A 12,892-nucleotide genomic window follows, 5' to 3' on the forward strand; every position below is an offset into this window, starting at 1 on the left:
CAGCCAGAAGGCGGCTTTGCTAATGCGTAAAAGGTTACCCAATGACACCATGGCGTGTCGCATGCAGCAGGAGTCGCGATGCAGTAGCCAATTGAGTTCTGGCGGCTTAGCATTCGCCTATGTATTTGGATGTTGGCGGAGGGTGAGGTTTGTCAGGCTGTATGAGAGACGAGTGCGGGTAGAGGCTCGACTGCTATTCTCGTGCCGTGGAGCCACGAGCGACTTCTGCAACTAGCAAGCCAGCGCACATGCGATGTTCCCTTACCCATATCCCCCCTTCAGCAACAGCAAAACACTGGTCGGACGTGTGGCAGTGCTTGGTCTCACATAGAGAATATAGGATTTATTTAGAAGCTCGGCAATCCACTGGGGAAAAGGTTTGCAAAGCCTCGTGTTCTAGAATTAGCAATTCAGTTGCAAGGAACCCCTTCTGGCATTGATCTTCGAGGCTTATCTCGTCGTCAACAAGGGGTCGCATGCAGAACAATGCGCAATGCCGTCTTGTTAGCAGGACCCTGGATTTAGATGCTAGTAAATCACAATTCATCGCACAATTCTGGTGTGTTCTTGATAGGTATTGTATTCAAGTCAATCATATACGCTGTGCAGAAGGGTATCGTTCATGAAGTCAATCGTCCAGGGCAGCTCGCTCTGTCCATCCGTCCTGTTCTCCGAGTCTGTATCCTTATCCCCAAAACCTCGGGGCGGCTTCCCACCCCACTAGCAAAAAACGCTCTCAATGCCCAACTGTCCAGGGCCCAAACGACCGTAATTCGTATATCCAATGAATACAATTTCCAGACACGCTTTACTCCCTGCCCCCGACGGTTTCTGACAGAACGAATTTGAGAGACGCTGCAGATTTTCGACGGATGCACACCCGAAAAAGCCTAGTTCCAATACACTAATGCATCGTGACGTAGGCCCGCTCTCTGGCGGCTGGGGCCCCAAAGCCTTTGCGACAGGTACCAAGGCCAGCTATGGCATTGAGCCGCGGCGATGGTGTTGATTGGTAGCGAAAGTGTTGAGTTGAAGATGGCGCTGTGTGATTGAGACGAACGTAAGCTCCGCGACTGTCGGGTACAGCAGAGCCCAGTTGACTCTGCCGGAGCCCTGGGAATCGGGATGTGGGTCCTGAGCGGATCGCATGCCAGCAGTGGCGGGCGCTCCGAACGATACCCTGCTGCGCGTGTCGATCTTTGCCCAGTACCAACTCCTGCAGCTTCCTGTACCCAAACGCGTGCCCGACAACACCGTGTTCTGAGTACGGGTATCTTGGGCAACTCGTCACGACTTGACACCAGCGAGCTTGCTGTCCTGGATCATATCAGATCGTCTGAGATGGAGTGCCTAAATCCTGAGCACTGCCCCACACCAGGGCTGGCGTGAGCGCTATGTTTCAGAATCATGAGCGAAGACTCCAAAATAGACCGAACTTCCAACCGTCAGACCGTGTATCGAATGATTTTCTGATCTGACGGCCCGCACGCTTATCTCTGCGCACTGCGTAGTGCCTGAGCGGTTCGGCTTAGAAGGGTCGCTCTATGAGCGGGCTCCAGTGACCCAGCTTAGCATCGCTATGCTAATTGTTGACGAGATAATCGGTCTCGTAGAGGGAAAAGACTCGAGTGATGTTTGGCGTAATACGTAATCCAGTGTCAACCCGGGATTCATTTGTATCCGACCATTTTGGCGCATCTGTTGCAGTAGTAGATGTTGGTCCCAATGCGGACCATGCCTTGCGAGGAGGGGTCGTCGGTTGACGTGGTTTCGACTGAGCGGGCACACCGCAGACACCGGAGAACCTCTACAGAGGCCACGGGTCTCACAACGGAGTCCATGCTGTACCGGGAGGAAGACGTCGAGGTGTCGGAGTCTGACGACGAGCTGGATGAAGAGCTAAGGTAGTGAACCTTGGAAGGTCGGGTTGCCATTGCGAGGGTTGTGGGACAACACAGGTCGAGATGTGGTGAGTGTTCTGGTGTTATAAAGAGTTGTCCGAGTTCAGAAGGTCAGTGGAACGGAGTGAGTTCTTTGAAGTCTAGATTGCGGTTGCAAACTAGTCTCATCTAGGGGGAAGGGTCCTGAGAAGGGTCCTTTGGAGGATTGTTTGATGGAAGGGGTGCCGGGTCTAGATATGTTGGCAGCCAGATATAGAAAACTGGAGAAGCCGGGTGGGGCGGGCGCGTCGCATAGAAAGGTGTCGGGGTGGTGTCACGTCGAAGGCTGCACTGTGAGTCTGCGGAACTGTCGGGCTTAAACAGGTTGCTGTGTCGATGGCCTGCTGCTGCAGCATATGTATATTGCGGTACATGTGGGCTGGGCTTGGGCTTGGGCTGCTAGGTTGCGTGGCTTATGGCACAAGGAGCCAGCCGGGACAAGGGTCCTGGGGTGCTAGCGGGAGCAGCAGCCAAAGTTGCCAGGGGGGTCGTAACCGTAATGCGTTACGCAGGTGGCCGTTGCTTTTTACTAAACGGTACTTTTGCGGGCATGCAACGTTTGCACTACCGTTTGGTGGGACGCTGTTTGATCGATATTGCTGGCTTGTGAGTTGGATAGACGAGTAGACCAAGGAAAGTCTTCCTTCAGACTGGTGGAGGACGAGGATGTTGCTGAAATTTAAAGGAATCACGCGTTGAAACAACCTCGATTCAACTTGTGCGTCCTGACCTCATGAATCGCGATCACTGTCCGCCACAGACTGGCTACCGAGCGTCCGGCTTTGGGAGCATGAATGCCAGATGCGCTATTGGGCCCTCGTCTCCGGAGGAATCTGTCAAATCTGTGATCTTCGATCACCTCTGGAGGGGGGGATCGTCTTTGGAAATAAGCGTAAAACATGCTGCTCACGTAAACCATCGAAAGGAGCACGCGGCCCTATCGCAGGGACGAGTTTCACATTCATACACAGAACCACTTGTCCACGATATCCCGTGTCGTGCTTCCGCTAACTAATCGCACCACCCCATCGGGATCGAATTCTTCATGAAATCTGCAGAATCCCATCTTGGCTGGCCGGTGCCAACAAAACCTGGTACCAGTAGCCCGCTTTCTGTGCAAATTGCTCCGAGAATTAATCAAACTCTGGCGATGGGCTGCTCATTGTCGATGGGGGGCACCAAGACGCCGTTTGACTGTCTGCCGGCAGAACCGCCTCCAGTAGGTAGCCTACGACCCCCGCAGCTTCTTTGATCTCGATGTTACGGCGCGCTGGATCGAAGTTGAATGCTGTGCATCTGGTATCGCTGAGTGGCCAATTGCCAAACCATCATCCGGCGCCTTTGACTGGCGGATTGGATTCCGTACCGCTCGTCGCTGCAACTGCGGGGGTCCGGCTCTGTGCTCGCCTGGGACTAGCGCTTCCAGAACTCTGATCGCACCACCAAAATTTCGATCCAGATCGTTACTCTGACTCCTGCTGGTTCCATGCGGCGATCAATCCTGGGCGTGATTTTTTCGTCTGTCTTTGTTCAATCCAGGCGTAGACTGGGCGCCAAGTCTAGGCTCCGAATACCGTATCGAGAAGTCCGTTTCTCATTATGCCTCACTCTGGTGAGCAGTCCGGCAGAGTTTGCAATGCAACGCAGGCCACAAGTAAACGCAAATTACTTCGTGCTCAACTCGCGCTATGTAGTTGTTTGCAATTGCAAGGCATCCAAGCTCGATTTCAGCCTAACCGTTGGCAGTAAACAGCTCACTCCCTGTCCTGTCCTCGAGGCACAAAGGTACCTCAATTTAGGTCAATCATCCTGGCCCGTCAGGCTTGTTAGGCTCTGTAGGGCAGTAACAAGAAAAGAAAGGTGAGCTACGGCCGCTGGACAGGACGTGAGAATACTGTGGCCACCGTCAAGAAATGACCCTTTTTCCTGCATGCATGCCACAGCGTGCAGTTTTGCTTCCCACCGCATAAGCATCAGAGCAAGTTTCTCTGCTGCATAAAGTCATTGTTTGCCCTCAAGCACGTATCTCGAGAGACCATCCCGTCATTTCCCCAATTCTAGACCCAATGTCAACAACATCAAGACAGTGATCGACACTGGAAAAAATCAGGGTTCCGTCCCAGCAATGGGGAAGCTGGTGGAGCATTGCCCTGAGCTGCTCGCCTTGACGTTCCGGATCAGCGCTTCTCGAACAGTCTGCCGCCACTTTCAATGGCCTGATGATGTGCGCTGGGCCCAGGGCTCTAGGTAAGGGCCTTACTACTGGGCTACTTTGCTCCAGTGTCATAATAGGTGAAAATGCACGTCTCAACAGGGGCCCGGGAAAGGCATGCAGGCGATCCAAGCTTCCACAGTCTTAAGATAATTTTCTGTTTCGTACTGATCAGCAATGGCCAGACCGTGACAGCCCGAATGGAAACGCCAGGCAGGGAGCATCCGCTCCAGGGGCCTCGGCACTTGGAAACAAACGAACGGGTCTCGACCAATAACCTAATTTCTCTACCATGGGGATTATTAAGATACTACCTCGTTATTTGGTTACAATGTGGACAATTCAACACTGTCAGGCAATACGCCAGAATTCCGCACTGAGCGGGTGCGGCATCCGTCGACGTGAGCCCTAACTCGTAGACGGCCCAAAACTAGTCACAAAACCACAGGCCTCCTGTTGGGCGGTGCAAACCTTAACACGTTCGACTCTGCTCCCCGGCCAAGCCGTCTCGCTTTAACAAGACGGCTGGTCCCTGACGATCTTCGAGCTAGACAGAACGTCGCGCTTCGATGGTTTGTTTGTTTGGGCGGAGCAGTGAAGGATTAGGATGCAAAATCTCCCCGCCTCATCCTTTTCTTTAGTCTGAGCTGTCAACAAACGCCCAATGCCGCAGATGTCTGCATGTACATGCTTGTTGGTCGTCCCGAGACAAGCTCTTACGCCGAGTCGTGCTGCAGTTGAGCCGAAGGATTATTAAGGGCTCTTCTCCTTCCGCTGGGACCTGCACCGGTTGCCTCGATAGACTGATAACATACCTGTGAGTTTACCTAGCGCTGACGGCGACGGCTACCTCGGTTTGCCATTCTCGGCTGGTTCGCTGCCAGGACGAGGAATGCGACTCAGTCATTCAAGCTTTCAGGTGGTCGGCGTTATTCCCGTCTGCCTTGCTGCATCATAAGTGTTCCGCGTAGCCGTTGGTACCGATCACAAATCAATAGCACTACAGTACCTGCTCCAAATGACCTGATTAGACTTTTGCCCACGAGGTTACGGCATGCTTGGATGCTCACACTTTCAACGGTGCTGCCTTTGATTGGTTCACGCCGAATGCTGCAAGCATTGCTAGAGGACTGGTAGTCTGGCACGGGTCAATCGGCTTGACGGGCTTTTGAAGGCTACACGACGCATCCGGCCACGAGGACCTACGCGAGTCAACCTGCTTGAGATCTTGCAGATTGATCCATTGCGGCCTTCGGCATCGATAATGGCGTGGAAGTTCCGTTCAAAGTTTGCCATGGGCACACAGTATCCAATAGGAGGTGGGCTGGTAGCCTGGTTGCCTCCGGATTGTTTGTCTACTGCGGAAATCACACCACCAACATCCTCTAGGGAGTTGGTTTTGCTTGGTAGCAGCCAACTGGCGGAGCATCTCAAGCAGTGGTGTGGCTTGGCAAGACTAATAGTTTGTGATGCTTCCGAATCCCCACCAAGCCACCACAGCTTGCGAAGCTATGCTCCCAAATCCCCAGCCAATTTCGCTTTCACATGAGGCGCTAACGAACCTTCCCTGCTATATGTACGATCAAAGGTTGATGTGTTGAACCAGATTGGCAGGCTGAATATCCATCAAACCCGTGGTATATTCCCGTCACGAATAGCTATCTAGCCGGGACGCTATCGCTGCCAACCGAGAATCCAAAGAAATGCCCATATCGTTCACGTTGAGGGGATCTGAGCAAAACTGCATTTATAGCCGAGATACTGCAAAGAACGATCCGCATAACCAATAGACAGACAATGTGCGTGTTCTTGACAGCAACTCTGAATATATCTAGCTTTAGCGAGTTAACTGATAGCTACATCTAATAATCTCAGGCGGCTGATCCAAGAACTCTCGATGAAATACTACCCCTTATCCATTCGCGGGCATGCTTCCTTCGCATTGTGGTAGAGGCAGCTTGATGCCATTGATCACCAGTTCGCACGATACATCGAAGTCGACTTGGCCATAGTAACCACATAGATCTGCGACCCCTGAACTGTCATAAGTGCGAGATCGCAAGACAAGCTCTATCACATATCGCACCCACTAGTATAGCCCTCGCCGTAGCGTTTAGTGCTACGCCTTGTGTCGATTGAGTTGTGCTTCAGCGGTGGGTAGCTTTGAGCTTTAGGTATAAGCGGGGGAAGCTATCCACCTGAGTCAGTTGGTGGGATGAGCTGATGGGAATCATCACAGCGCAAGATGGTTTAAAGAATCTACACAACCCCGCCCCGCAACAGAAAGCAGCAGTATCGTGATGAATGGTGATTGGCGTGCCGAGAGTGATGTTGGTTTGCGCTTCAAAGTTATACCTCAGTGACGCCGAAGAACACGGGAAGTCGGGTAATGATGATGCATATCAGTCGGTGCTCATGACCCGACTGTGATGCGCCATTCTGAAAATGTCTGGTCCACTAATTCGATGTTCCATCGAGGTCCGTCACCAAAGCAAATGTAGTTCTCCACAAGCTTTGACATAGACGCCCTGAGTGTTTTGTGAACCACCGTATCATCCGCGCTCATGGCAGCAGCTTCAAGCCGGGCAATGGAAGCTGCGCCGAGTAATGATCTCGCACGTTGCTCCACAGTTGTAGCCGGAAGCCAGACACTGGAGTCCTTTCCCTGCGAAGCGTAATCGTCCAATACCATACGCTTCAACATCGCAGGAGTTCCATACTCCGCTGCACTGGCGTACTCGGCGGAAATGTAGCCAAGCTTCCGGTACTCCAGCCGGGCTTCGACCATTGCCTTCAAGAAGCTGTAAGTTATCCCCTGAAGTGCGCTTGAGTGACCCATCCTACGACGGAGCCGCGGGCTCTGATTGCACTCTTCGACGGTTGTGAGATGATGCACGTGATTGCAATCCGACTCGGCATGCTCCAGTACCATCCAGAACAGCTGACCTGCTAAGGTGAATCGCCCAGGGCCCAGGTAGGGAACGATGTCCTCTGGAGGCACCTCGACGCGTATGTATCGTAGCGGGTCGATCCAGAGTCCCCAGCCCATGGCTTTTTGTAGATGAGAATAGTTGCTTGCGGACCTGTGACTGCTATTGCTGCTTGTCGATGGACTCCAATCATAGGAAAGATTTCCATCAACATCATGAGCTGGTTGCGCAACCAGTTCACTTGTGCCCCCTAGTAATGGGCCCAAAATGGCTTTAGTTGGCTTTTGGGGGCCGTCAAGATGACTGGCGTCCGCTCCAGCTACCTCAGCGGCTTGCTTGATCGCTTCCAGAAGCTCGCAACGGTCGTCGAGCCGGGCAACTCGAACGATGGAGCTCAATGCCTCCCGCAAACGACGATTCTCATCTTTATCATCTTGTACAGCCTTGGCCTGTCTCTTGCGAAAAGCTGCTTGGGATTGCCGGCCCCGTTCACGGCGCCGCTGTTCACAGTCAGAGGCCGTATCACGCCCCGGAGGTCTCCGTTATCAGTACCCACTTGCAAGTCTTCATCTGCTTTTGCCATATTCCCGACTACGTGATTTCGGCCTCGAGTGACCCCGAGGACCCTCGTGTATTTACGTGGAGTTACGTGAGGTTACGTGACAGAAGGAGGCAGATGCCTGGTCGTCAGCTGGATTTGTAATGCTTTTTAGCGTGATCCTTTGCTCAGCTCCGACGGAGTGGGGACGCCGGAGGCCGGGTGGGTCCACTTTCGGGATGGTGAACCCTCCGATCACGTAACGCGGCCAGATGCAACACCAAAAAAAGACCTATGAGTGGAAAATGCAGCAACGGCAAGGCGTCCAATGTTGCTAGAAGCTATGGAAAGCAGGAACGGCGTCGGGATACGCTGACAAACCAGGTTCGAATGGTCATGGACAAACTATGGCGTCTTGCCTCGAAGTCCTCCCGTTATAAAAGGCCGGAGTTCCTATTAGTTTGAGAGCAGATCTCACATTGGCCAAGTCTGTTTTGACCAACTCTGTTTTTACTCAAGATTAGCATATAGTTCCTGAAACATGTCTGCCATCGATTTCTTCAAAGCCCCGAAGGGACCTTTCCACCGGTCGACATATCCCTTCATCAACCCTACGCGACCTGAGCTATCTACCAAGGGGAAGACAGCCATAGTCACAGGATCCGGACAAGGAATTGGACTTGCTATTGCGAAATCTCTCGCCAAGTCAGGCGTTTCTGCACTGGGTTTGATCGGCCGTACGGAAAAGACCCTCTTATTCACCAAGGAGTCGATCAAAGAGATATCCCCAGACACCAAGGTCTTCACCTATGCTGTCGATGTCGTCGATACTAAGGCGCTAACTGAGGCCTTGGCGTCCTTCGTGGCTACCACCGGCGCCAAGATCGATATCCTCGCTGCCAATGCGGGCTACCTGCCTGATCTCACCTCAATCTTGGATGCGGACGCTGACGACTGGTGGAGCACGTTTGAGATAAACATCAAAGGCAACTTCAATCTTCTGCGGGCCTACCAGCCTCACGCTGCACGCAATGGTGTCGTCGTTCATACCAGTACCTCAGCCATCCACATCCCTTACATGCCGGGGTATTCGGCCTATCGTGGATCCAAGGCCGGCGCCACCAAGGTGTTTGAGATGTTCGGAGGGGAGATGCAAGAGCTGGGTAACGGGGTAAGGGTGGTTCAAGTCCATCCTGGGCTAATCAAAACCAATATGTCCAAGAAATTTGGTGAAAGTGTCAAGGGGTTTCCTTTTGACGACGGTAAGCCTAGTCCCTAGTCACACCATGCCTTGAGGGAATTGAGAGATTCAATCGCTAATTTGAACGTAGTGGAATTGAGTGGCGATTTCGTCAATTGGGTAGTCAGCGATGAAGCCAAGTTTCTGAATGGCAAGTTTGTTGCAGCGAATTGGGATGCAGAGGGCATGGTGCAGATCAAGGAATCCATAGAGAAGGACCCTTTTATTTTCACCATGAACCTAGTTGGGTGGCTCGAGTTGATTGGAGCCAGGGGACCTTGAGATCTTGGCATGTCGCATTGAGAAGATGGAATAACCTGCCAGCATTCTTGCTTAGAGCTTTCATTGTACAGAAACCCCTGTTTTCAGATATCTTGCCAGAGACAAAGAAGCTAAGTCACAAGTGGGACGACCATCCAACTGGACTATTGATATATCTTAAAACCAACATGCAACAGAATTGACGCGTCACGCATTACCCTGTGAGTGGCGGGTTTCCGGGTCGTGAGCTCCAACATCGCCGTTTCCGGATTCGCGTATCGTGCACTTGGCCCAACAACGCCTCGTGTTGGCCTGTTGGACTGCGGCCTATCGCATCTCAAAGAAGCGCCACCAGACTATTACCATACTCATTCATTCAGATCAATGCAGGATAAGCAACAAGAAGTTAGCTGTATATTCAACGCAGTCCAACATGATACACGCGACACCAGACTGCCAACTCGCTCTAGAAGTGGAACAATGAAAGATGCATTATTTAAATCAAGCAGGAACTGTTGAAATTATGAATTAATTAGACTATATCATATTGAGAACTTTTGTGTGTCTCACTGGATTCGCCATTATATGCTAGACTCTAGATATAGAGTCTGCACAAAGAGTGAACATGGCATACCGTGAGAAACTGCCAGCGCTGAACGCAGCCAACATTCGGATCCAAAAAGGCGGCAACGAAGATAACAAATTCAATACTGTCAATTTCACCGTCCAGTTGCCTTTTAATTATCGCGAGATATTTGATCAGGAGTATTGGAGAGATCTCAAAAGATTTGATAACGGCGAAAAAGGCAACGGCACATATTTGCATCTCCAGGGCCAATTAGAAGAGCGCTTGGATGACAATTACTGGAAGAACGAAACTTCTGAAAATATGGAGACCCGTCGCAACTCCTGGCAGGGCAATAACAATCAAGTGGTTGTCGGTTTTACACTTGCTTACGGAAATCGCAGAAATCCGCTTACTAAAGAAATGGTAGCGCAGAACAATTTTTCTGCACTTCGAGATCCCAACCAGAAGATCATGGTGTATAATTGCGGGGGACCCGGCACAGGGACTCATCCAATCAATCAAGGATGGTTCCAAAATTTCGTTGAGAACGGGTATTACGTGTTGTTTCCCAATTATCGCGGTTGCCCTTGCAACCTTGACATCGAATCATGGGAGCCGAAACCAACAATATTTAACGAAGATGTTTGGAATAGCTGGAAAAGTTCTAGAAGGGAGCAAGCATCCGGTCAAATCTTTAACTTGTCGATCAGAAACATTGCCCGAGACATAGAGACTGTGCGACGTCATCTATTGGGTGAGAAGAAATGGACAGTCCAATGTCAATCATTCGGTGGATCTATCTCGATGTGCCTCCAATCCTTTTATGCCGAGGGCATTGAAGAGGTACAATACTGCGCGGCCATGATTCCTATCAATCGCAGCGCCTACGAAGTTAATATGGAATTGTTTAAAGTCGTCATTGCCCGCAACGAACAATTCTTCAACAAATATACCAATGATAAAAAGAAAACCAAAGAGATCGTTGATTATCTCGCGAAATACGATCTCAAGGCTCCATCTGAAGGCAAACTCACACCAAAGCGATTTCTTTGCCTAGGACGCGCGCTAGGAAATACCACAAAGTTCGAGGCACTACATAACGTAATCGAAAGCATGCATACTGCCATTCAAACAGGGTCTTCCCAGTCGAGCCCAGAGTGGAAAGAGGCTTTAAAGCAATATGAAAAATTGGATGAAAAAGGTTGGAAAAACGGCAAGAGGCCACTATATCCCTTACTCACTGAGCTACAGTACCCTACACTGTTGCCGCAGAAACCTGACTGGGGGGCTGAAAGAGCAGCAGCGAACTATAAGGAATTTTGGTGGGTTTCGAAGACAAACAGGGAAATAATCGAGGAGCTTCAGAAAGACAAGAACAAGCCATTGGCATTTTCGGGTGAGATGGTTTATAAGTCCTTCTACGAAGACTACCCCAGCCTTCAACCTTTTAAACAGTTGGCAGCCGATCTAGAGGAGAAGCTTGTTCTACCGGAGCCTACGTACGATGTTAAGGCGCTTAAGCGGAACCAAATTCCCACTAAAGTCTACATCCCGACGAAGGACATGCATGTGAGCTTGAAGTACTCCAGGGAGAACCTCACAAGTTTCCGAACGATTATCCAGCGCTTGGAAGACGACGAAGCCGAACATGGCGCTATAAGGCATAAACCCAAGAAGGCTTTGGATTATTTTATGTTCGGACTAAGAGAATAGTTTTGGGTTTGATATTGGTTCTGATAACCGCCCCCTGAAGTTGTTTTTGGTACTTGTAAGAACTTTCATAAAGTTCATGTGTTGTTCCTAATCGTAAATGTTCCCTTATCTTTTTATCTACTCTTATAGGATAAGTAGTACACTCTCACTTTATGGGTTTGATGGAATGGCAAGGTTTCGTAAGGCGAGAAACAGTACGTGTTGTGGTATCAAGGCATGTCAACACAGGTCATAGCACCTCCACAGTCCCTCTTTTAAGACAAAAGATATCTATATTCATTTGACGGGAAATCTTTAAAGTGACTTTCATTTACCTGCTACTTGATTTCACGCTTAGAGTTTTGAGTTTGCTTATTCTATTCTATGGTTCACTAGCGAACGTGCTGGGATGCTTGCGAAGGCCTCGTCCAGAATACTCAGACCCACATCAATGACGTTCGCAGTGACGGTTACCGGAGGAGCAAGCCGGAAGACATCACCAATAACCGGCAAGTTCACAACGTTGCACGACAGGCCCAGTACACGAGCCTCGTTGGAGATGAGCTGGCCCAAATCCGCTCTAGGGGCTTCTTATGTCAGCATGCGAATTAATCTCGATGGCCCGGAACAGTCGTCGTCAACGAACGCCTCCAATGCAACGATCCTTTATCTTGAAGCTTGACTAGCCCAGCACGTAGGTGCTCGCCACGCTCAGCAGCACGATGGGCGATGTTGTCGCGCTCCACGATTTCGAAAACTTTGTCACCAACAGCTGCAGTAAGGGGATCATTCAAGTGGGTGGTAAGCCACAGAAACTTGGACTCGGAGAGGCCATGTGCAATCTCTGCCGTCGTTCTGACTGATCCCAGGGGTAGGCTGCAACGAGGTGTTTTAGACAGACATAGTATGTCAGGCACAATGTCATCGTCCTCGAAAGCAAACATCTTGTCGGTTCGGCCAACATCGGTTTGAGCCTCATCCATGATCACAAGCATGTCTCGTTTCTTGCACTCTTCGTACATGCGCTTCAAATAGCCTTACGGTGGCACAAGGATCCCCCAGTCGACAGTATTGGCTCCATGATGGATGCCGCCAACAAGCCTACGCTCTGTCGGTCAATCATTGACCAGCCAAACTCGAGTTCCGTCTCCCAATCATAAGACCCATCATTCTTCCAGAAAGGTGAGCGGTAGGCGTAGGGTGCAGGGAAGGTCAGCATACCAAGTGTCGGCGGCCCACCGTTCGTACGACCTGCGGAGTAAGTGGTGGGTCCGCAGCCCTGAGTCAAGCCGCGATGACTGGCTGAGAAAGCGACGATCTCAACTGTCACGGGGAAGACCTTCGCCATCTTCAATGCGGCCTCAGCTGTCTCAGATCCAGTATTGAGAAAGGAAGACTTCTCTAATAGGGCAGGCAAGAACCGTGGTAAAAGAAGCAAGGCATCCGTGGCGTAGTCATGCCGTTAGATTTGAACATGGTCACCTTCGTTTGATTGCCAGTGTCTTTATGCC

The 12,892-nt window shown here is 50.8% G+C and overlaps 5 protein-coding genes across 5 annotated transcripts; 3 read left to right on the forward strand and 2 right to left on the reverse strand.

Annotated features, from left to right (window-relative positions):
* Positions 1 to 6,565: 6,565 nt before the first annotated feature.
* On the reverse strand, positions 6,566 to 7,201 carry JN550_005508 (uncharacterized protein; the record flags this gene model as incomplete). The annotated part of the gene is made up of 1 exon (XM_049317143.1): positions 6,566 to 7,201. The coding sequence occupies one exon, from the start codon at positions 7,199 to 7,201 to the stop codon at positions 6,566 to 6,568; it is 636 nt and encodes a 211-aa protein (XP_049172521.1).
* A 180-nt stretch (positions 7,202 to 7,381) lies between these two features.
* On the forward strand, positions 7,382 to 7,681 carry JN550_005509 (uncharacterized protein; the record flags this gene model as incomplete). The annotated part of the gene is made up of 1 exon (XM_049317144.1): positions 7,382 to 7,681. One exon carries the CDS (start codon positions 7,382 to 7,384, stop codon positions 7,679 to 7,681), a length of 300 nt encoding a protein of 99 aa, XP_049172522.1.
* Positions 7,682 to 8,161: 480 nt separating this feature from the next.
* On the forward strand, positions 8,162 to 9,142 carry JN550_005510 (uncharacterized protein; the record flags this gene model as incomplete). The annotated part of the gene is made up of 3 exons (XM_049317145.1): positions 8,162 to 8,791; positions 8,843 to 8,882; positions 8,952 to 9,142. 3 exons carry the CDS (start codon positions 8,162 to 8,164, stop codon positions 9,140 to 9,142), a joined length of 861 nt encoding a protein of 286 aa, XP_049172523.1.
* A 604-nt stretch (positions 9,143 to 9,746) lies between these two features.
* JN550_005511 (uncharacterized protein) lies at positions 9,747 to 11,402 on the forward strand (the record flags this gene model as incomplete). Its single annotated transcript, XM_049317146.1, has 1 exon — positions 9,747 to 11,402. The coding sequence occupies one exon, from the start codon at positions 9,747 to 9,749 to the stop codon at positions 11,400 to 11,402; it is 1,656 nt and encodes a 551-aa protein (XP_049172524.1).
* Positions 11,403 to 11,753: 351 nt separating this feature from the next.
* JN550_005512 (uncharacterized protein) lies at positions 11,754 to 12,364 on the reverse strand (the record flags this gene model as incomplete). The annotated part of the gene is made up of 2 exons (XM_049317147.1): positions 11,754 to 11,968; positions 12,028 to 12,364. The coding sequence occupies 2 exons, from the start codon at positions 12,362 to 12,364 to the stop codon at positions 11,754 to 11,756; spliced, it is 552 nt and encodes a 183-aa protein (XP_049172525.1).
* Positions 12,365 to 12,892: the final 528 nt, after the last annotated feature.

The sequence above is a fragment of the Neoarthrinium moseri genome (assembly GCF_022829205.1).
Source record: "Neoarthrinium moseri strain CBS 164.80 chromosome Unknown scaffold17_Wmoseri_CBS_16480, whole genome shotgun sequence".
Taxonomy (NCBI): domain Eukaryota; kingdom Fungi; phylum Ascomycota; class Sordariomycetes; order Amphisphaeriales; family Apiosporaceae; genus Neoarthrinium; species Neoarthrinium moseri.